This window comes from Anoplopoma fimbria, chromosome 20, assembly GCF_027596085.1.
Source record: "Anoplopoma fimbria isolate UVic2021 breed Golden Eagle Sablefish chromosome 20, Afim_UVic_2022, whole genome shotgun sequence".
Classification (NCBI taxonomy): Eukaryota; Metazoa; Chordata; class Actinopteri; order Perciformes; family Anoplopomatidae; genus Anoplopoma; species Anoplopoma fimbria.
Window position 1 is genome coordinate 12,975,571 of NC_072468.1, and position 24,382 is coordinate 12,999,952.

The 24,382-nt window shown below is 40.8% G+C and overlaps 1 protein-coding gene across 2 annotated transcripts in view; it reads left to right on the forward strand.

Moving 5' to 3' along the window:
* cdk14 (cyclin-dependent kinase 14) overlaps nucleotides 1-24,382 on the forward strand; it is a 173,608-nt gene that overhangs the window by 93,229 nt on the left and 55,997 nt on the right. For both annotated transcript variants that reach the window (XM_054622406.1, XM_054622407.1), the window contains 3 exons: nucleotides 921-1,041; nucleotides 6,532-6,625; nucleotides 20,528-20,591. In XM_054622406.1, the coding sequence (XP_054478381.1) occupies nucleotides 921-1,041; nucleotides 6,532-6,625; nucleotides 20,528-20,591 (279 nt within the window). The remainder of the gene's footprint in view (nucleotides 1-920; nucleotides 1,042-6,531; nucleotides 6,626-20,527; nucleotides 20,592-24,382) is intronic.

Consider the following 24,382-nt stretch of genomic DNA (forward strand, 5'->3'; position numbering starts at 1 on the left):
GCGTAAAGTCAGCGTTTTCTTTTGTTTTCAGACAGGACACAAACAATGTCTCCTGATTGAAAGTCCTGTGTTTGTTTTGTCCCATCCCACTTCCCCTCACACCCACCCTTACAGGACTAAGAGGATGCTTGTTGTATTCGTTATTTTGGCACATAACTCGCAACCATGGTTGCTCGTTATACTGTGTCTCTTGCTCTGCTCCAACCCAGAAACTTCCACATTCAAAGTAATCGTGGTTTGAGAGGTACCATGCCAATATGTGACACCCAACTTATGATTTAAAACATTTAGCACATGGGACATCACACTCCTAGTCATAAACCTAAATGTGAACACACAGACCTGACAAAGTGTGGCTTACATATCATTGTTCCTCTGGGCCTGAGAATCTTCACAAGTTCTCCAGTGATAGGTGACTGAACATCCATGGGTTCAGTACAACAGGAACCGGTAATAGCTAATTTGGCATACTTTTAATGGTGACAATATAGATTTTGAGATCTTTTTTCTCCCATTGTTAAACCCGTTTACAAAACAACAAAAATGATACTATTTAATGTATTCTATCCAACATTCTATACAGGGTTTTGTGAACATAGTAGCCTCTCAAGACCTTTTTTTTTTCTTAAGCTCTCTGTATTGTTGCAAAAAACATATTATTATCTGCCTTTTCATATTTTCTATTTACAGTGAAATCTGAGCTGGTTTTCTTTCTGCCTCAACTTGCATTTCCTTTCCTTATAGTAATTTGTAAAGTATGCAACACTAACTCAATTTCCCCGTGCAGGGCATTCCTTCTAGCAGCCTGGTACAGTGAGCACTGCCACTCTCCAGTGCTGTGCTTTGTTTTCAGGAGCCTGGTGAAGGTCGGTACAATGATAATGATTTCTGAGACCGTGTTGTTGTGTTGCTCCCCTCAGGCCTGGCCAGAGCCAAGTCGGTCCCCAGCCACACCTACTCCAACGAGGTGGTGACCCTCTGGTACCGGCCTCCAGATGTCCTGCTGGGATCCACGGACTACTCCACCTGCCTGGACATGTGGTGAGCACTCCTGACACCTGACCCTGAGATAATTTATTCAGGTAGTTCCGTTGAGATCTAGATCCAGGTTTTTAACACAAAACCCATTTAAAATCCACTTATATGTAGCTCTTCCTAACCTGAGGGTGTGTTCCCAGTAGTATACTGTAGATTCAATGTGTATCTCATTTTCTTCATCATATTTATTTTGTCTCCTTGGTTACCCTTCACCTCCTTTATCCCTCATCCCACTATCTGGACAGGCAGAATCGCACAGATTCAGCACACTCACAGATGGAGCTACTACAGATATGGCAACACATTTTTACTCCCAAGTTGTCAAATACTTCCGCTCGGTCAGTGGCCCTATGCTTCAAACCACCACACTCTGCTGACCACCTTAACGTCTATCTGGGACCCAGGGATGGGGTGTCACTTTCTTCTTGTTACATGCGTAGTGTCTCTGCTGTATTTGCATACAGTTGAATTTTTACACACGGAACACAAACTTTGGTCTCCTGATTGACTTTCTAGCTCTCTCTACTGCATAATTTGCTCTGAGCGTCTGATAATGACATCGGAGTTAGTTGATCACCAGGTCGGTCTCATACAAACGCTAAAGGCTGCCTGCATGCGTCATTATCAGACGCTGACGGGCCCTGACCCAGTGGCTGTATTTGATGCATTGGGGGTCAGAATGGGTTTGTTGTGGATGAAATTGATTAAAAACAATTTGGTAAACATTTGATTGGATTCCTAGCAGCCTTTTAATAGAGCAGAAATAGACAATAGTAGCTGACATCTTTTCCTCTAGCCAAGTTGCGCGAAACCAATCTAAGTAGGTTTGAGTGATTGGGGAAAAAAATGAATTGCATTTTTGCTGATCAATGTTGCAATTTGCATTTAAAATATTTGTTTTCCAAAGGCATCCGATTAACCTTAGCTAGACTTCTGTTGAGAAAAAAAAAAATGTAGCAGTCATAAATTAAAATATTACATGATTCTCAATATGCATTATTAGCCATCTCCATCATCCTAATGCTCTGCACAGCAGCTGCTTTAGCTAATGTCAGTCTAATCTGACAGGACGAGCTGCTGCACAGCACCAAATCCTGAAGGTCGTGGTACATCACCTAAAAACCTCGTGGTACCGAGGTTTTTAGGTGATGAATATAAAACTGTCATAAAACAGCTCATTGACTTAGAAGCTACCAAGCTAGCTGGTATCCAGCACTGCTGGTCAGATAATGACAGAAACAGAAATTTTGCATTGTACATACAGTAAAGGGGTGGAGGGGGGCAAACATTAGAGTTACAACATTAGAGTTTTGGCTTAAATATTACAAGATTTGAGTTAGATTAATCATGTTTTTACACAAACGACACACACATCTGTGCTACAAATGAACACTTGAATTTGTATTATTTACTTGTACAATTGCAAGGGATGGAAGTGAAATGTCAAAACTTACACCATGGGTGGGGTCAACTGTAATAGACTGAGGGTTAGTAGTAACACCTGCTAGGAAAGTCAGTTTGAATGCAATTAATTTAATACAATTATATCTATATACTACAGGTGGATACTGTTTGTGGATCTATCTATGGAAGACAAATATCCAAACATATATCCATCTATCCGTCGCTCATCTAACAGCCATCTATCATGGCTGGAAAGATCAATTCATAGATGGATAGATAGCATGTGTGGATATTATCTATCTATCCATCTCTTTCCTTTCATTATAGATGGATGGATAGAAATGTGTCTCTCCATCAATATCATGGATGAATGGATAGATAGTGTCTTCTTTCTGCGTCTTTTTTTTTAGAGAAACCATATTTGCCTGAGCGTAAAAAGCATAAAGAGCTTTTATACTGGACAACAGAAAATAATTCCTTTTTTGGCCAACTCATCTGGGAACATTTTCTGCTGACAGCTGACAAATCAGCCAATTAAAACATCCAGCTAGTACCAAATATAAATATCTTGATTGTGTAATTTAAATAGCACATATATAAATTGATTTTAATGGAAAGTGTTTTTTTGACATTTTTTTAATTTATTTTTCAATCAAACCTTTTTGATTAAAAATTGTAGAAGTGGACAGCTCTTCAGTTAAGAGATGCTGCATCTGAAAGCATAGCTTTGAGACAAGTTTGAAATACTTTTAAGATTATTGCATTGTTGATAATATTCAAAATTGGCTTATTTTAGCACAGATACAAAAATACAGGAAAACAACACAATGACTATTCTAAACAAGACAAACAGAAGACACATATTAGGCTTTTTCATAAAAAATGATTTCATCTGATATAATGTTCTGCCTAAAATTTCATTTTGACTTTTGACTTAATATCTGACTCTGATGCAGAGATGCTGAAATATATAAAGTGTGATTCATTATCTGGTCTTTTCTTCGCTTAAAACTATAAGATCTCAAATTGAGTCGAGCAGAACTGCCGCAAAATGCTTGAACAGGAAATGTGAAATGAAAATGCCCCAGAGGTGGAGGTATCTGTTCCTCCATTCTCCACCTAGTGTCCTTTCCTCGGAGGCTTCCCTCCAACAATACTGCTGTTGGACTCTAAGTTGAGCCTTGGTGACCCCCTCTGTCTGGACGGTCCGCAGGGACGTCCTATGAACCCCAGCTGCATTCTCCAACATCCAATTACTAAACAGCCGGGGGCTTTGGGGTTCTAGGAGGAGGAGGGACAGTGTGTCTGCTTCAAGGGTATCTGCAGGTGGGCAATCTACAGGGTGGTGTTCAATCCCAGTGAGAGTCACCCTGCCACGCTCACACACACACACACACACACACACACACACACACACACACACACACACACACACACACACACACACACACACACACACACACACACACACACACACACACACACACACACACACACACACACTCACCCCTGGTCACTTAGGAAGCAGTCTTCCATGAAGAAGCTTCTCTTGCAGGACCAAAAGGTTGTGCAGATCTGTCTTCCTGCCATGAGAAGCATCCATCACAGCAGCCTACAGGTTAGAGGCTGCCATCCATGAGGAGTGGGACGTGATGGAAGACCGCTCTATTTTTACCCTCCTGCAGCTCTCCCACACGTCCGTCAATCAGAGTCATTGCTGAGATCACTCAAGTGTGATCATGCACAGATTAATGCCCAGGTTTAGTTGTTATTGAACACCATCTTCAACTTGCATGGTGAAGGCTGGTGTTATTCTATTTCTTTGTTGTTGTCAACAAATCCATGATGAGACCAAAACCAGCAGTGTGTTAATCGTCTCTTATCCCTTACTCTCTTATATTTAAATAAGACGTAGGAAATTCTCAAAACCCTAGCGTCTCAGTGCTCCTTTGCTATTGCTACAAAGAAATTGCCTCATTGCAAAAACAATCCATTTCCTAAAGAGCATTGCTAATAGGCTCAATTGGATACACAAAAAATATTAGCGTCTTCAGAGAGTTGGTAGAAACTGAGGCACATTTATTAGGAGTTTCCACTCAACTCATTTATTTATGGCTGCAGTGACAGTTGTGTCATGTCACTACACTTACATGTCTTTTTTGACAATACAAGAGAGAAAACATAGATTCACATAGAAGAGTTTATCGTTTATGCTGTGGTGGGATCGCTGCCGGAATTTATGAACATAATTTTCAATACTTGAATACATTTTTATGATTTATTTACTTTAAGCTCAGGTTAAACATATTTTAAGGATAAGAAGCATTTGAGACTACTTCAAGAAATGACATCACAATAAGCAGAAATACCAATCTAGGCACTGTGGAACCATTTCTATCCCAGAGTTCAAAGGGTTAAACAACAGAGTTGAAGATTGACTGAGACAGAATCACCTGTAGACAGATCTTTATTTTTTTGCAGTGTGAATCCCAATAGTGTATTTGTTGTGTAGAGGTGGTTGGTTTTGGTGTCAGGAGGGTTCATTAACTGTCTGAGCAAACAAGCCTGTGTTTACTGAGGCTATTTTACTATGTGCTAAAACTTAAGGAGCAAAGCGCTCACACAAACTGGAAATCAAAAGCATGACACAAAGCATGTCTGAGTAACATATAAGTTCTGGTTTACTGAGGTCCAAAAAAGGTAAGGTAACATTGGTTCGTGGGCCGCCATTATGAAGCCTTGAGTTTGGCGATTTGGGCGTCACCATTGCAGATTAAAGCCGTCGCCGTGTTGTTTTTTACGCAACTAGTGAACGGAAATGACAATATTTGGAATGTGGGGATTGACGTAGAGACGCCGTACACGTCTCTGGTAGAAACCTGTCAATCACTGTGTAGCCCCGCCCTAAAGCATAGCCTGCTTTATGGTCTATTTGACTCTAAATGGACCATCATTTACTAAATGAACATCATGCTGTATTGAGGAAGACTTTTTGAAGAAGTTTTGTCGCTCAAACATAACCAAGTAATTTTCATCCAAACAATGAATAAAATGATCAAATTGTTGTTTTGGGATTCACTACAGACAACCTGTTCTGTGGTTTAGTTGTTCATGCTGCAGAGGAAACAGAGCAGGAAACTGAATGAATGTTAGGAGCTGGCTGGAGTTGAACCACTATCTAATTACAATAACAGCAGTGTTAAAACACAATGCTGTTTACACATACTATGTGGCGTGAGCTAGCAATGCCTTAAACAATAGGAATAGAATTACAAAAAGGAAAATTACATTTGTAATATGCATTTTGTAACTAGTAAATAACATTATTCCTAATAAGTAACACACTTAGTGGATATTTTATTTCTAGCAACAAAATATTGATGACGTTATGATTTTGTGTGTTACAGATTTGTAGGGAGTTCTGACAACATTTTATTTACACGCCAGTCAAAAGTTTGGACACACCTTCTCATTCAATGGTTTTTCTTTATTTTTATTTTTACTTTTTTCTACATTGTAGATTAATATTGAAGACATCCAAACAATGAAGGAACACATATGGAATTATGTGGCAAACAAACAAATGCTCAACAAACCAGAATATGTTTTATATTTTAGATTCTTCAAAGTAGTTGAATGAGAAGGTGTGTCCACACTTTTGACTGGTACTGTACATGTCTTTAATTCAATATAGCAACAAAACAGAGACAGAAGTTAAGATCCCACTATAATCCCTCTTTACAAGATAAAGCCTTTGCTGTCCGGTGCTGTATGTGAATATATGTACATATGCACAACATACATACAAATAGATCCTCTCACATTATATGATATGGCATTAGATTATGGTGATCCACCTCTCCTATTTCATATCTGATATCTGTAGATATAAACACCTGTATATTTGTAAAACCTATGATGAGCAAATGAGTGGCGTGTACACACACACACACACACACACACACACACACACACACACACACACACACACACACACACACACACACACACACACACACACACACACACACACACAGTGTTTTCCCCAAATTGTAATGATTATTTATCATGTGTTTCTCTCTCTTTAAGGGGAGTGGGCTGCATTTTCATTGAGATGATCCAAGGAGTGGCTGCCTTTCCAGGGATGAAGGACATCCAGGACCAGCTGGAGAGGATATTCCTGGTGAGTCAGTGATGCTGCAGTGTTTGATGTGTATGCACTGTATGTGTATGAGTACACAATGTGTTCCTGCCCTGCAGCCTATTCAGCCGTGCTGCTGGCTCTACTTCCCTTCAGTCCTACAACAGCAGGATTATGAGTTTTGATGCGGATGTAAATATAATACCTGAGGTTCAGTGCTGAAACCTTACTTTGAGAAATAATATTTTTTGTTCATTTTACAAAATATCCACCAACACATACTTGAACTTTGCCATAAAGACATGTAAAATGTGTGCTGTGTAATAAGAGCATTAACACACCAGTCATATTTTAGTTTGAATGAAAACTCACATTTGCTCCTGGTGTTTTCATACCTTGAAGGGCTATCATTTTTTTTTTTATTGGGGAAATAACTTGCAAAATCATTTAAAAACCAGCATGAAAGAGAATCCTGATAGGATGGTGGTCTGTGATCCTGCCTGAAAAAAATCCTGATATGATATTTCTGCCATATCGCTCACATCTTTACCCAGAGCTTGGAATGTAGGGGGTCAAATAAAGTGTTCACTTAAAAATACTTAAATAAATATAAATATCATAATTGATCTTTTAAATATATTGTTGCTAGTAAAATGTATTCTCTTAGGTAAGAGGAAGGTTTTGTGTTTGTATATCATTTATTTCACTGTTTCCCTGGCCAAACTGTCTTAAATAATGCTGATATCAAAGCTGTATCCGAATGGAGAGTTTTCCATGTTGACTCTGCTTTGCCTCTTTGGGCCAATGCTTTGGGTGTTTTGAACATTTGCTCAAAATGGGAAGAGCTTTTTTTTTGTTATTTATCTTAAGAAGCAAGTGGTTCAGCCCTTCTGGAAGAACCTTTTTAAACACAACAGCAACTCTTTGATTCCTACATTAGCTGACATGTGAAGTCCCGTTTTTTTTACCTGTAAGACACTTTAGTGCCTTGACTGTCATTTAACTGTCTTTGATGTGAAAACATGGAATTTCCAGACAGTCAAAGACATAAAAAGCGTGTCCCCTAATAATCACAGAGCGTGTCGTCTGCTGACAGCGCTGTCAGCTGATCACAGTGGACATCAGTGGAGGAAGAGGAGCAGGCTCATGATCTGGTTCAGAGGTAGTCCAGCATCCATCAGCAGGGCTGAGAGTGTTGGAGGGGGGAAGCAGAAACAAAGATGGAGGAACAGGGTGGGCGTCCTCCTGCCTTCTCCATCACCCTTCTCACTGTTAGCTTTGCAGTCATGTGAGACAAGACTCGCTTTGTAAAACATTGTGGTCTGCCATGTTCTTATCTCGTGTTGCTCTGTGTACAAATGACAAAGCAGCAAAGAACAAAATCAGCTACTTACTATTATCGTGAAGTGCTAAATGAAAAGAAATTTCAAGGTCAAACAAGCTCATTTATTTCTGTGTAATAGGTATGAAATGAAACATCTTTCTGTGAAATGGACAAATATGGCCTGGACCAGCATGACGTGTAGAAACATGAAACTTCTTATTCTAAACACTTTACTTATCTAATGGTAAATGTTGGTTATTTAGGATACATCTACAGACACAAATAGACTGAGGAGTAAAATAAACACCTAAATGTGTTTTTGGGGTGTTTTCTTTCCACTAGTCTGTGGTGGCAAAATAGACCAAAAGCAGCATTATTATGATTTTTTGGGGGGATGTAGTGTATCACCTTTAATGAGGTGAGGGTCAGGATTTGCAGCGTAAATGCATGCAGAAAAATTTGTGTGAACTCCATGATGTTTTTTGATGGACCAAAGTGACACAGGAACATTGCTTGGGTTCTAGACAGTTGAACAATAGTACAGTAGCCATTAAGTATTTACATACTGTATACATACCGTATGTATCTCTGCATTGAATTGTAGGATGGCGTTTCTATATTTTAAAGTGAAGTGAGGTCTCAGGAGTCCTTGAATCGCCTGATCTGCCATCCCCCCATATCATTTCATCCCCAATCTCTTAATTGAAGCAGAGTGTAGCAGGGCAGACATAATGGATTTATATTCATAGGTCTGGAAGGCCCTGAATAATTAATGCAGAAAATTACAGAGATGAGAGTATGAAAGGGTCTGAAGTCAAGTATGGAGACAAAGGATGTTCACTGCTGTTTGGCCTCTGGGCTGAAGGCTAAAGATAAGCATCTGAGAGATGGGATGGATTTTTGGATGAAGGGATGAGCTGAGGTGGAGGAAGCCCCGCAGGCAGCAGCTCTCTCACAGAGCACGGAAACCGGGCAGGAAGAGAGGAAGAAAAATGCCTCTTATCGATTGTGTTTGGTGCCAGAGGGGAAAGGCGGGGCTTCCTGCACACATCTGTGAGAGGCTGAAGCCCTCTCAGACACAGAGACACTCCATGATTGGACGGGAGAGGTCCGACAGTGGGATAGCCGCTGGCCACACTGATGATGGGCTCAGCTGCACACTGCTTCCCTACAGAGGCTTTTCAGTTTGGTCAGAAATCTTTTAATTTGTAACCTTCTGGCTCCATCATGGAGGTCCACTGGAAGCTGAATGTACGCAGATAATGTCTATTGTACACACGTAACAGTCAGGTTAAACGAAGAGCCTGAAAACGGTGAAGAGAACACCGGATAAAAAGTGATTTGGTGGATCTGCACTGTGGATCCATTCAGAAACACAAAGACTGTACCGTTTCAATAAAAAAGTTCTAAATACCTCATTTAATTGATTCCACACAAAGATACTTTAAAGAAGGAGATACACAGCAAACAGTCTTGTGTTCTTCCCGCATCTCTTTCCAGAACAGTGCCATGTGACATTTAGGGCCCTATTTTAATAACCCAGGTACAACGGCTACGTGACATGTCACTTTTGCAAAACAAGTTATTCTGTAATTCATTTGTAGATCGTGCCAACTGCTTCATCAGTTCAAGTGTTGATTGCTAAAAGAAATGTGATATGATGTCATGTGATCCAGCACACACATTTACATACACACACACTCATTACAAACCTGTAACGTAAGTACAATCATGTTCACATGAATCATGTCAATTTAAGTACAGAATTCTGAATTACAAATTAAATGTGGTTAAATCTGCTTAACCACATTCATATTTATACCTCCGCTTTGGCCGGACGCATTGTATTTTCCGGTTGTACATTGGTAGATCCTTCCATACATCCATTGACATCCGTTATTGCTGAGATCTGTCTTTTCTGTGTTATGAGGAATAAATGCCTCTTTTAGCTCAGAATCCAGCGGGGCCTCCAGCAGTGACACCCCGACCTGCACTCAGAACTCAGGCTAGAGGAGGAGAGCTCCGAGCCCGGTCCTTCTCCTCCAGGAGCAGAGCTTTGCTTCGCTGCTCTGCCGGTCCCCGCTGGGAGAGCCAACAAAGACACCTCTCTGATGGAGACCCAGGCCGTATTGTTTGGCCTCACTGGAAGAAAGGGAGTCATGGGAGAACCAGAAGGGTCTGGTGCTAGGAAACAATACCACTTTTGTCCACAGTGATCGCATAAATCAACACAAAATGAAAGTTCCTCGTAGCAGCTTTAAGTATTAATTTACTTTTTCATATTTTACTTAATCAGTAAATACTGAGATTGTGGTTTTCTGTGCTATGAGGAACAAATGCCACAATTGCAGATGCTGTTAATGTCATCTTTACCTCTAAATAAGTGGTGAGATATATATAAGTTTTTCAGAACCTAAATTCCATAAACACAAAATAAATGGAACTTTCCTTTGTATTCCAGCTATTTCTAAATACCCTTGTTTACAACATAACTCTATAACTATATTCCATCACCTAGAAAATACCGAATGGCCAAATTGAGCCTTTGCTATTGCTCATACAAATCACATTCTGTGTTTCAGTTTGTTTGTATTCAGCTGTCAGCTAGAAGTAGAAGAGATGGATGAATATGGTAATGCAGAGGTGTGCTGCTTGGCGAGGCAAAGTGTGATCACAGTACCAGCCTACCTGTCAGAGCCAGCCTGATGTTGACATTTCCATCTGTCCTGCCTGCTCTGCAGCCCTGTGTGTCTGCTGCCGGGCTGTCAGAATGGGTCAGAATTTGGATGCACAGACTCAGAGACCCGTGTGAAGGGCACCATCGATGAATTATGCGGAGTCAGAAGCATCTTAAAGGCCATGTTGTTTGAAGAGAGGAACAGGAAAGGTCAGCCTCCATCAACGTTAGAGAGGCACCCTGCCAGGAGATGAGTCGGCACATCGAACACAACGTCCTCAGAGCTTGAATGTCACACGGTGGCCTGGGGTTTTTCTCATGTCAGCCGAACCTTCAGCAGAATGGACCCTTTGCATTCTAGTGAGAAACAAGGGCTCGTGAAATGTGCTGCTGCTCATTGCAGGGTTCTTAGGGTGAGTCAGGGAGTATTCAAGGATAATTTATGGTCATTCTGCATCACAGGGTTCCATCCGTCCATCCATTATCTTCTGCCTATCCGAGGCTGGATAACAGGGGCAGCAGGCTGAGCAGGGTATTCCAAAGGAGGCATCCAGTTCTCCTGATCAGATGCCCAAACCACCTCACCTGGCCTCTTTGAACATGCAGAAGCAGGGGCTCTACTCTGAGTTCTGATCTCCTCACCGTATTGCTAAGGCCATTCTACGAGGGAAGCTCATTTTGACTGCTTGTGTCCGTAATCTTGTTCTTTCGGTCACTACCCAGAGCTCATTACCAGAGGTGAGGGTCGGAACGTGGATGGACTGAAAGGAAATCTAGAGCTTTGACTTCGGGCTCAGCTCCTTCTACACTGGTGACGCTGCACCGAACTGCCTGCCAATTAAAGGCTCCATTTTTACACTCCCCTCGTGAGCAAGACCTCAAGAAACTTGAACGCCCTCTCACTTAGGGCAGTGACTCGCTTTCTGTGGCGTTTGGTCCGGCAGGTGTGGTTGGGGTGGTCAGAAGATGCCGTGGGCGCTGATCTTCTCTAGCTGCACTTAATCAAGTCCCCATGGTTGCTTTTAGGATGTTGACGAGTGTATCTGTGGATACCATACATGCTCTAGCAGTAGAGATGAAAATACATCAAATTAAAACCAGCCACTGCATATACATGTGCAGACATTGCAAACGGCAACTAGCTTTTTTTTCTTTTCCGTAACTTATCATCATACATACATCTAACTTCTGAGTAAGCAAACTGAGATCTCTGTCTGTGGTGGCAATGCCTAAAAGAAGAAACATGAGCAGTCAGACTATTAAACAGGTTGTAAACAAACAAAACAAACAAAAATCTGACTTATTTGAAAGAGAAACTGAAACGGTAAAATACACGTCTTTTGCGTGTGCAATGAGCGACTTTTACGAACATTACAGAGGCATTCCCTTTCATATATATCTCCATATAAAATACTAGTTAATCTGGTCAAATTAGAGTTGCAGATTTCAACCAACTGAAACTTCTTCCGTGCAGTGGCTGACACAAAAACAGGAATGGCCCCAAACACCAGTGTTAGGTTTGTCCTTTCTAGGCTACTGTAGTAACATGGCGGTGCAACATGGCCGACTCGGTGAAGATATATAAACAACTAATTTGAAGGCAACAAAACAAAAAGATTCTAATTGCTGGTTGATTATACACAAAATCAAAAAGGAACTCATTTCTACCATAGCTCACCCTTAATGCCTCACACTGCTCGTTTAAGTTGTGTTGGGCGTACAGGAAGGATTTGTTGTAATTTGTATGCTGCTAGATAAAACCCATTTAGACAGAAATGCAGCAGAAATAAATCTTTACATACATATATCGTTAAATATATCCGATATCACACCTCTGCATGTGCACGCCTGGGTGAGCGAGGTGTTAATACCTGCCTTTATTTATTCAGGGTGTCTGTTTCAGCTGCATGCAGGTGTCGCAGTAATAACACAGGCCTGTGTTTTTCTTTAGATAATCTTTAACACGGCTTTGTGTCTCTATACCTCTCTCTCACACTCTCTGAGAATGTCTGAGTGAATTAAAGCTGTGGTGGATGAGGCCAGGCTCAGGCGAGCTGGTTAACTAGCTGTCACCACACAGATTACCTCCACTGGAAGGACTATATGAATATGGACAGGTCTATCTGCCGGAAATAGCCTGTTAGGCAGAGGTGTGTGTGTGTGTGTGTGTGTGTGTGTGTGTGTGTGTGTGTGTGTGTGTGTGTGTGTGTGTGTGTGTGTGTGTGTGTGTGTGTGTGTGTGTGTGTGTGTGTGTGTGTGTGTGTGTGTGTGTGTGTGTGTGTGTGTGTTTGTGTTTTAAAAGACAACAAGCTGTCCCCTCATATTAGCGTGACTGAAATAGTGGTTTGTGGTGAAATATGAGCATTGACAATTTTACAGTCATGGATAATATGATAGCTTATGTTTCTGGACAAAAGACAATATTTACACCAACACATTGGAGAGCTCACATAACCATAATAATCTGATTATTTTCATTAATCAGTTCAGGGCATTACAGCAATTAAGATTTTGACATGTTTCTTACATGTTGGTCTCATGATTATTCTCGTTGCCATGCTTCGCTGTAGAGGGTGATCAATGGCTGTAGATCATGTCTCCCTGTTCTCATACACTGTTCATAGCTATACTCATGAATAGTAATGCATTGTATTTTGTATATCCCAAAATATGCATGTAATGCTAATAATGAACCAGGACCGGTGACGTAATATTTAGAGCGACAAATTCCACGAAAGATGGTTAGGGTGGATGGGTGGGTCCAAAAACACCAGGTGGAGACCACCGTTCCTGTTCCGTGTTAAACCAGAAGTCAGTGTTGATTTAATTGTCACGTTACTTCTGTACTTAAGTAATGCCACTTCAGTAGTTATTTTTACCAAGACTTTGAGTTATTTGTCACATAAAAACCGTTACAAATATATGTATATTTATCTGAAGTTTTTGTCATGAGTACACTCACACAGAATGTCAATATAATTGCGTCTAAAAGCAACGACTCCGTAGTCTGAACTAAGACGGCAAACTTTTTTACTCGTTTCAACCTTGACAAAAAGCAGCGGAGACCAGATCCACTCCCTCCGCTCTGAACATAAACAATGTGTAACTTTTTATCAGAGGGAACTGAAATTCGTTTAGAGCATTCCGCTTAAAGTGGCCCTATTATGCTTTTCCACTTTTTCCCCCTTCTTTAGTGTGTTATATATATTTTTGTAAATGTAAAAGGTCCGTAGAGTGTAAAACCTGAAGTCCACGCCTAAAAGGAGTTACCTTCCCCCTCAGAAACACTGCTCCTGAGCTGCCTGAAACGACTCCATTGAATTCTCTCCTTCACTTCCATAACTTTATGAGGTCACAATGTAACGGAAGTCACGTAAAACTATCAGGCTAGTTTGGCCCTCAAACAACAAAAGAGAGAGACGAAGCTGAAGCTCCGGAGGAAGAGTTTTTTGAAATGTGAGACGTTGACCAATTACAACAGAGCGGGCTAGCTGACCAATCAGGGCAGACTTTGCTTTCTGGAGGGAAGAGCAAGCGCTACAACGGAGCATTTCAGAGAGAGGGTGAGAAGAGGTGCTGCTGGACAGCCAGGATGAGAAAAACAAGGCGGATTATGAGCATTAACGCATATAAACATGCTGTACCTGTAACTTGAGATAAAAATATGCACCTGGAAAATAGCATAATAGGGCCTGTTTAAAGTAAACCCAATAAATTATTTTACAATACCTTAGACTACACATCAATTTACCTTAGACAGACTGTAAGATGCTGCTCCTGGTCAATAGGATCCTGTTATTCTAAATTAATAACAACAATAAGTGTGTGAGTGTGTTTGTTCATGCTAATGAAGGAGCATGTCAGCCAGTCCAACAGTTAGGCTCATTGATGTGTTTTATGGAACACAGAGGGAAAAGATATACCAGGCTTTGATACACATTACTTGTTAGTATTCATTAACTGTTGAATGTGAACATGGAATTTGTTGACAAGAGGAAAAATATAGACTTTCACCAGACCCATTCTTTAAATGGTCCTTTACAAACAACATGTATTAATGCATATGCTGCTAAAAAGAAGAATATGATTCCTCCTTACAGTAGAACAATGAGAACATGGTGCTACAGAACACCCTCAAAGGGTTCTTTAGAGCAGCAGAAGGGTCCGGCATGATGCAAATACTCACCTCTCTCTATAGGATCCTGTTTATTTAGAGTGTCTTCCTGCTATGAAAACTAAGCCAGTGCACATGCTAGCTGATCTTCCCTCAGGAGATAAATAATACCATTTCACCAACAGCCGCTGTGTCAGTGACATGAGCGTCCATCTGCTGAACCCAGACAGGATAGTCAGAGCTTACTGAACACATTCCAGCCCGGCGCAGTGGGAGACAGCTGATCCACTTGGCTTTGGTTCTGATCCGTTTGACCCCTGCCTGGAGGTGACCCCAATCTGATTGCTGTTGGAGAGCAGCTAGGGGTGGGATGGGGATTGTCAGAGCAGAGAAGGAGACGAAGGTCAGCATTGGGACAAAGACAGAGAGTAGAGGTGGGAATGTGGATGAGGCAGGGCTCAGTACTGGTGTTTAGGTTTGGACTAAGAGACTGATCTCTGAGGCATCAAATGGAAGATACAAATTTAAGATAGTTTGGATGTTTCCCTTCCACCAGTCTTAAAGAGGTGGATTATTTCAAACTTGACCAGTGCATGAAAAACGATGTTTTGGCCTGGGGTGTCTCACCAGGCAGTTATTACCTTAGTTCTTTTTTTTATAGGAACATTTGTCATATTATAGAAATGTGTGCAGCCACCTACACTAATTACCAGGATAAATGTAATAGCAGGAGAAACACAGGAGTAAACATAAAGGAGAATAATGATTGTTCCAGCGTCCTACAGTAGCTCTGTGGATTCTGGTTTACTGTCATGACTTATTGGGCACTAAACAGAGCTATCATAATTGTTTTCAATTCCACCAATGCTTTTCCTGTGACAGGGGAAATAGCTACTACCCTTCTTTTTGCTTCAAATTCTAGTTTAATTTGGGTCATCCCAACTCAGGACTGACGACCAACATTTTTCCAACAGAAAGTCTGCATGGCTTACTGGGGGAGTGAGGTTGGAAAGATTCAGGCAGTTAGTTGGGAGGGGGTCTCTGACAAAAATGCTTTCAAGTTGCATTATGGGAAATGCGTGATACAACAATTTTTTTTACCTCTACTAGTGACTCCAGATTCATATGATTTAATTTTGTAATTATTCTAAGCCATACCATGACTTTGCCAAACTTCCCAAGAAAGTTTTGTGGTAATTTTGCTTTGTGTCAATGTACAACATTAACCACATGTTTCAAATTGTTTAAAACAGCAGCTATAATTCAGCAGAAAATACATTTCCCTTTAACGTAATTGAGAATGCAGTGTAGTTGCATGGAAGGAGACAGGGTTTGCTGCTCCCCTCTTAGCAGTACATTGCTTTGCTCCCATCCCGTACTCCTGTCTATCCTTCCAAACTGGAGGCAAACCGACTGTCTTCTACTTCTACATACACTGACCATGGAGAAGTACCTCATACACCCCCCCACCCCGGGAGATGATCTGCATCACATAGTTCTGAAGCTCTTCATGTCAGCTGCCTGGTTCACCGTGATGAGTCTGTCTGAGCTGCTTTCAGGACATCGACAGTACAGACCTTTCTAATCTCTTCATTCTCTCTCCGGCAACATAAATATAATTGGGGGTTCCCATTTGAAGGTCAGACATTCTGTTTGTTTGTGTCTGGCTGGCCGGGTGGTCTGTGACATAGTTTGGGTGGTGTCAGAGTATGTATGTCTGGCAGAATGTGCATGCAGAGCTCAGGCTTGCGACCTTTGACCTCACAGGAATTCCTCTGAGGCAGAACTTTCTCCCTCTGATCCGTCGTTCTCTCAACACACACGCTATGAGTTGGCCCTGTCCTCCCTGATGGGTTGACATGCCCTCCATGTGAACATGCTGTCTCATATCCAATACCCCATCCGTGCCGGGTTTGGAATTTACTGTCCCAGCAAAGGGGCTTTTCCATGTAGGATATGAAGAGAGAAACAACAGCATCAGCATCATGTGTTCAGAAGTCAAACATTGTCTATCTTTACATTTGAGCAGCTGTGTGAGCGAGTTTCAGAGAGAAAGTCTGCCCCCTAACCCTACCCCCTATTGTTTCCTAAACCTAAGCAAATGGTTTTGCTGTGTAAACTAAATTTTGGAATTTGCATGAGATTAGAGAGGAAACTGACATGTGATCGTAGAGCGTCATGTGACATAACTTGAGGAAACTTCACAGAACTTAATTTAAAACAGAATTTAAATAGCCAATGTATTAACCATGTTATTCTTAATAATCCAAACCACAATCCAACAAGTAGTTCCTGAACCTTAGCTGTAGAGGTGGTAGGTCAGGAAAATGACAAATTATGATAAATGCTGTATTTGTCATTTAATTTGAAGGGCTGCTGTTGAAGGAATACAGTGTCTCCTCTTAACAGACAGAGAGTAATTCAATCTACATTAAGATTACAGAACAGCTGTGGAGTGATTGATTGATTGATGATCATACAGTATTTACCCACCATTACTTACATTTAGAAGTATTTATTGTTGGATTCAGTAAAAATGAAAGGAACTCTCCTCTCAGCTAATCCCATTTTATTTCCATAAAATGAAATATGAAAAGCAAGAAGCCAGACTCTTTTGAGCTGATGTCAGACAATAGATTTCATCTACACTGTAGGTCATTTACCGGTACCTACCAAAAAGCTGTTGAAAGATAAAATACCATTAAGCTTCACAAATGTTTTTCTTTAGCCTTCTCACCCTGGCATTATAGTTACCTTTCAGTACAATTTATTGTAAAAAAAATAAATATTGAGGAGGCTCCATTTAGGAGGATCGTCCTCTGCATCTTCAGACAAGGCAGTCAGTGTAAGAACTGACAACGATGGTTCAATCCAACCCCATTAGAGATTATGTTAGCCATTAGGCTCTGATGTGTGATCATACTTCATTAAATTCTCCAAAACAGTCATACAGCTGCTTAGTCTTATATGAACAGCTGTGACATAATAACTAACTACTGACATGGGGGCAAAAACCTTGAGGATTTGTATAATTTGCCGTTATGTTCAGTTTCCTCTGCTGTCGGGATGTGAAGTGATGTTGCAGCTCTGTAACCCTCCAACAACCTTCACTCCCTCTTTACAACTCACCGCTGTGTGCAGAACACTCAGCCTCCTGTCTGTCATGGTCCTGCTCATCCAAGCTGGAAGGTCACACTGAGGTGACGGAGCCCTGGACAGTGGGCCTGCTCTCAAGTGATCTGAGTTGTGGAAGTCTCCCCTCCCTTAGTTCCCCTCTGTTTTTTCTGATTGTCCTGTTTTGAGTTTTGCATATTCAAGTTAAAGGGGACACATCTCTATTTTTAGTTCTTCTGCACATTCATTTGGGTGTCTGTAGTGTTTACCAACCCACAATAAGACAGTTCTTTAAATCAGGAAATGTAATTTAAAGAAATGACTGGGTGACAAACCATTTACATTTGTTTCTCTTCCTGTGTCACATGCAGGCTCATTAGAACATCTGAGAATCTCCACCAACTGCTTGAGAATTACGACTGCGTTCTTAGTTCTCACCCTCTTTTTACTTTTAGTATATACTGCAGCTGCCCTTATAAAGTACCTACTGTTGCATGTAGTATGCATTCAATTGCAGTGCATTCATTGCACCTTGAGCTTTGACCTTCTTGCTCATATATTTGCTGCACAGGATCGTGGGTCAGGATAGCCAGAAAAGCCCGCTGGCTTTCATTCTGCATAGTGATGTGAGGGCAGGACATCCTGGTACTTTTGGCATTCTGCATTTGACACACTATGTATCAGGCCATACTAAATCTGTCTCTGGCATACTTAATAGTGTGATGTGGGTATAGTAACGCACACTACCTTTGCAATAGTGCACCATTGTTTTTTCTGACCAGCCAATCAGTCTGGGCTTTTTGGGGGAGGGGGTTTATTGGACAGGCGCTAAATGGATGGCATTAGACAGAGGGAGAATATAGACGAATAGTGTGAGAAATATTAAAGCAAGTAGGCAAGAACCTGAAAATGAGCAAGATATGTCTACTATAGAGTAAGCATCACAGAACATGCTTGTTAGTATTTCAGGGGTTCAGAGATCAACTTTTTTTGTAATTTAGTCAGCTAAACATGTTTTCTTTTTTGTTTTGTTTTTCAAGATCAGTCCATTGCAGACTGATCCCTCCAATTTTTTAAACTACAGCATAATATGCAGGTCAAACTGTGTAACTCTGTTGTGATTCAGAAGACACATGCATATAGATACAAAAAAACCCAGCAAATTAAAGTAAAAACCATCACCTCTGTATACATTGCATTTAGGAAAAAAATAAAACAGATGGCAAAAAAAGATGTCATAATGATGTTCATTAAAAGGGATACACGCTAAACTCTGTCTACAAAAACATTTTCCTAAAAGTCTTCACCTGGTCAGAAATATTTCACATTATGTCTTCCCTCCTACATATGGAGAACATGTGTCATAGCTTCATGCTGGTTTGTAATTATTTATGTAATTTTAAGCGAATACAAAGTGACCACAAAGAAACATGCTGTATTCGGATCGTCTCTCCACAACCTCAAGTTCTAAACCAATTAAAGAAAGAATTGCATTGACTCCCATACAATCTCAATCGTATATGTTGCCATGACTGGCATAGTGTTGTACCCAAAAAGTTAATATAAGACAAAAGCTTTGAGACCAGTGGTAATAACTTACTAAAGAATGATTTGAGCGGTTTGCTTTATGTTTTGTCATATGTTCATATAATCCATGATATGGTACCTTAACTGCTATATTGCCCCTAAAGACAAATTACACTTATAACAATGGGACTTTTTTAAATGAAGTTCAGTAGCTGAGCTTGCAAACTGAACTCTCTTTGTCCTGACTGCTCTTATTGAAGGCTCATTCAGGTCAGCCTCGCAGTGCTTTACTGCCCTCTAGTGGTTTTTTTGTTATTACACCAACTATGACTCCCATAACGGGCCAGTATAAGGCAAGCTAGCCTCTGACCTTTTTGTAAATCTTTCTGATTTTCATTCAATTTCATTTTAGTTACGCCACTTTAAGCACATCATTTTCTGACCTGGGATTTATCTGTGTATGGAAACATATATCTTCTAAATCCCTCAGCCTTTTTCCTCTCCTGTGTTCTGAGAGAGCCATCAGAAATAGAGTCATCCCTATGATCCTACAGCACACCTCCATTGTATGCAGTGTATTCCAACAGCAGATCCCAGAGCAGCCACTCTGTTGTAGGAGTGTGCTGCAGATCAGAGACAAGCGGGCAATCTGGAAACCATTATGCTGCTTAGCTGCGATGGATCATGTGGAAGGCATGTCCGCTGCTCTGGGTTCTGTCATCATAAACCCCAGGCTGTGTGCGTGAGAACTCCAGCCTGCCTCTCCATAAACGCTGCACTAATCATGACTATTGCACAGGCAATGGGAATTGAATTTATCAAACGAGTGTCTCTATGTCTCATGCATGTACCAATACAGTCAAAGAAAAAATATCTATAATCCATAATATATAATTTACACGTATTACCTTATTCTTGTCTGCCAACCTCTGATAGACATCAACCACTCACAAGAACACTGTTATAAGGGTTAATCATTTATAAAATGATAGTTCCTTCTGACATCGTCACTGTCCTTTCTGTTTGATCTGTCTAAGGTGTTAGCTTCTCATGCTAACTGCCCTATTAAATATCAACCAGATGTTAACTAAGAAGATGGTAAACGGGGCTTTAATTAATTTGAAAAGTGCTGGAGTTACTCTAAAAGAGTATTCATTTGTTGTCATCTCTATCCTCTGTGTGTTTCAGGTCCTCGGCACCCCGTCAGAGGACACCTGGCCGGGCGTTAACTCTTTGCCTCACTTCAAACCAGGTGAGGCCTTACATGTCATAAAGTAGCTCCAGCGCTACAAACAGTGACTACGTGTGTGCTGTAAACCCTCACTAACTTCTTTTACCCTCACGAAACTGAATCTTACTCAACCCTACACTCAACTCTAAAATACAGAACATAGTGTTGGCCCAAGGGTTAGCATAAAGGCCCTTTTTTAATGAACATTGAATATGCTGAATAGTTAGCACGTGTTACACATTTCTGTTTGATTATTATTTGTTTATGCTAAACCGTTAGAATGGCTTCCACTATCTCTATGTATAATTCTGCATGATGTGGTTTGTCAGAGAGTCATTCATTACTCAACATGGGCTAATACTTGTATTAAACATAGTGTATGCTAAAAGATTAGCATCGGTCCTCTGTCACGCATCATTCTGATAATATTGCACAGCCTGATGGTAACATGGACTTTTGTGACATCACAAACTTCAGCAAATTTTAGCACTCTGTTTTTTGGATTTGGGAATGAGTTGTTCATGATTACTTATAGTTTTAGATTGTGGGAATAACATGGATATGAGCAGCATATGACCAAATCTGGGCAGAAGAAAATATATTTGTTCAAACCTGAAAGGTAATGTCATGATCTATTAAACCACCGTAAATAACATGTGGCTCAACTTCCAATGACTGTGAAGGTCATTTGATGTGCAGATGAGAGGCCACTGTAACAATCCCTAACTAGAATTTGCCTCCATCAACCAGTTAAGTGTCAGTTTGTCCAAAATTTCATCACTACATCATTTCATCCTATTTGACATTTGTGTGAAGTCATAACTAGCATATACATATTCTTGCACCAGAAATGCGTTTCGAGGCCTCAAAGGGACCTTTGACCACCAAAATCCAATCAGCTCATCCTTTAGTCCAGGTAGGCGAGGTGCCAAATTTGAAGAAAGACATGTCGGGGGTTGCTGACATGTTTCGTATAGATGGATGTACAACCCCAAAACATAATTCCATCCTGCTGTCACCATCTGAGAAACATAATAATTCCATTCCAGATGTTTTGCTAGTGTGCCATTGGTGGAGCTATATGCATGCCTAAGGTTGCCTTCCACTGGCCAATGACCTACCAGGGACAGATCTGTTTACATACTCACTACTACCTGACCATCAAAATGAATCAAAGGCACAGAGGACCAAAAGCTCAATGTACTCTATTAATGCAGCAGCAGAAGGGGGAGGAGGGGTGGTGGCAGCTCTGCCAGGGCAGCCATGCCCTCTGGGAGCTCATTAGGGCTTTTTAGAGGGAACATGAATAGAGGGACTGCAGATTAGTGTTAGCCGATGGAGGGAGAGAGGCTGGAGTGGAGGCGAAGACGGACATAAAGACGGTCGGAGTGATGGCGTCGGGTGGCGAGGCATCACAGAGCTGTGTCGCCGCCTCCCATCTCCAGTGGCCAATTAGGGACCAACCGGTGTGACTCTCCTGGTCACACGCACACACAACACATCCAAGTGTGCACTCCCTCATCCTGTGGCCATGGCGACGGTTGGCTCTTGTTTGCGTCTTACACACTGTGTGGAACAGCTGTCTGAGCCACACACACACACACACACACACACACACACACACACACACACACACACACACACACACACACACAAACACACAAACACATGGGCAGCTTTGCCTGGTTCTAGCCTCCAAGCATTGCATCTGTTCATGTGATGTCTGCACATCTGATGCTGTCATGGCCGCTCTTTCAACAAAAACAGGAATACAGAAAGGATCGGCTTTAAATATGTATAGTCAGTTTATTTGCAATGATCTTATTGGTTGAAAAGAAAAAGCATACCACATGTAATGAGATTATTATTACTGTTTACTGATTATTTCACTGTTTCAATGACCATATTCAAAGTAGATTAAAAGCTCTTCTGAAGTTCTTATTTCAATTTTTATTTGGAAATCGTATAGTTACAGAGCATACGAAAAAAAGAAAAAAAAGTAAGATAAAATAATCACCAAAAAGAGGAGAGAAAAACTGATCAAATAACTGTTTATTTATTTGTGTAATCAAGAGATGATTTAAAATATGTCTATTTTTTGTAATTTAAATTATCTGAAAAAGGTTTTAGGTCAACATATATTTTTCAAGCCTGACATTTTTTCTTAAAGTCTGCAGAATATTCCTTTTGGCACCAGTTTCCTAATACATTTTATTAAAATTAGGGTTTATAGAGGAGGGTGAGGAGAAATGGTTCCGCTTCCTGTTTTCCCTCACATGTGCACATGTGACTAAAATGCAAAGATGCATTTTTATACTTTAACCTTCCTCTTCACTGACTTCTGATGGATCTAACTTGTGGGCACAGAAAGATGTTCAGCTGTTCCAATGTCAGTACCAGAAAATAGATAGACGTTAGTGTCAAAACGGAATATTAATCTAAATAGTTGTTGGCCTTGTGTTTGGACTAATGTAAACGGATGTTACTTATCTGGCAACCTGGTAAAGACTTTGACAAGTTCTTTGCAATGGTCACATTTATAATATGTATTAATATGTCTCAAAAGATAAGAGCACAGTTTGTCAGATCCACTACATTCCAGAGGCTGCAGTGGGCAGCAGATGGCAGTATTGCGTCAGTGTGGAAAACCTTTCCTGTTTCCACATCACTGAGATGACTGTTATCTGCACACTTTTCCAAAACACAGTGAATGCACCACTCCGCTGGTTATGATTCATCACATTCTTTCTAGCGTATTTCATCCCAAACGCTGCTCTTAAGGTTGGATCTCAGACAGGACCGTGTGGTTTGACCTCAGAGCGGAGGCGCCGCTTATTTTTCACATGTTTTGTGGTTATGAAAAGGTTCCACAGATGCTTGCCTGTTTCCAGTCATATGTAGCTTCAGCTCCCCACCTATTAGGTCAGACTTTTACACTGCACTCTGAGCTTGAGCGACTAATATTATCTGTGAAGTGAGTCTTTGTCATGCCTATTTGCTGTAGCAGCGAATTGAGTTTCCCCTCAATGTTCATTTAAGTATCCCGGTTTTGTACAAAAGAGCATCCAGCCGGCTGAACTTCAACTCGGATTTGATATACAGACCCTGAATTAAAAGGTGAAAAACAGGAAAAGACCTTCATTCATACAATCTTATCTGAACAGGAAGTCTCATCGAGATTAAGTTCTATTTTTAAGGAACACCTCTGTACAGTGTAAGACAGTCATAACAGCAACAGCATCAGTCAAAGACTAACTCCAGACCAAAGAACCATCACCAAGTAATACCTGAGTGTAACTAAAGGGCCAGTGTGCGCCATTTGAAACCCAGGGGGTTGTAAAATAATCTGCAGATAGTCAGAGGAGTTACAGGATTTGTTTCTCTGCAAAATCCAATTGTGATATTTAAATTTCTTCTCAAGTGTTCAAGGTTAAATTAAGTAGGTTCAAAGTCTGTCTATCCCATCCGTCCATCAATTCCTCCATCATCCATCTGTCCGTCCATCAATCTGTCCATCTATACGTTGGTCCTTCCATCGGTCCGTCCGTGTATTGGTCTTTCTATCCATCCATCCTCTGTCCATCATCCATCCATCAAACCATCCACCTAACCTGCATGCCTCCTGCCTTTAGTCAACAGTGCTAACCACTGAACCATGGTGCATCTTCTACATCCTAAGTGTTTATAATTTGAGAACCCCTACAGGCATTGACATATGGACACAATGCAGTTACAATGACCTTGAAAATAGAATATTTTTTATATTGCCAGCACTCAAAAGAAGTTTATGTTTTATGATAGATGATATAATA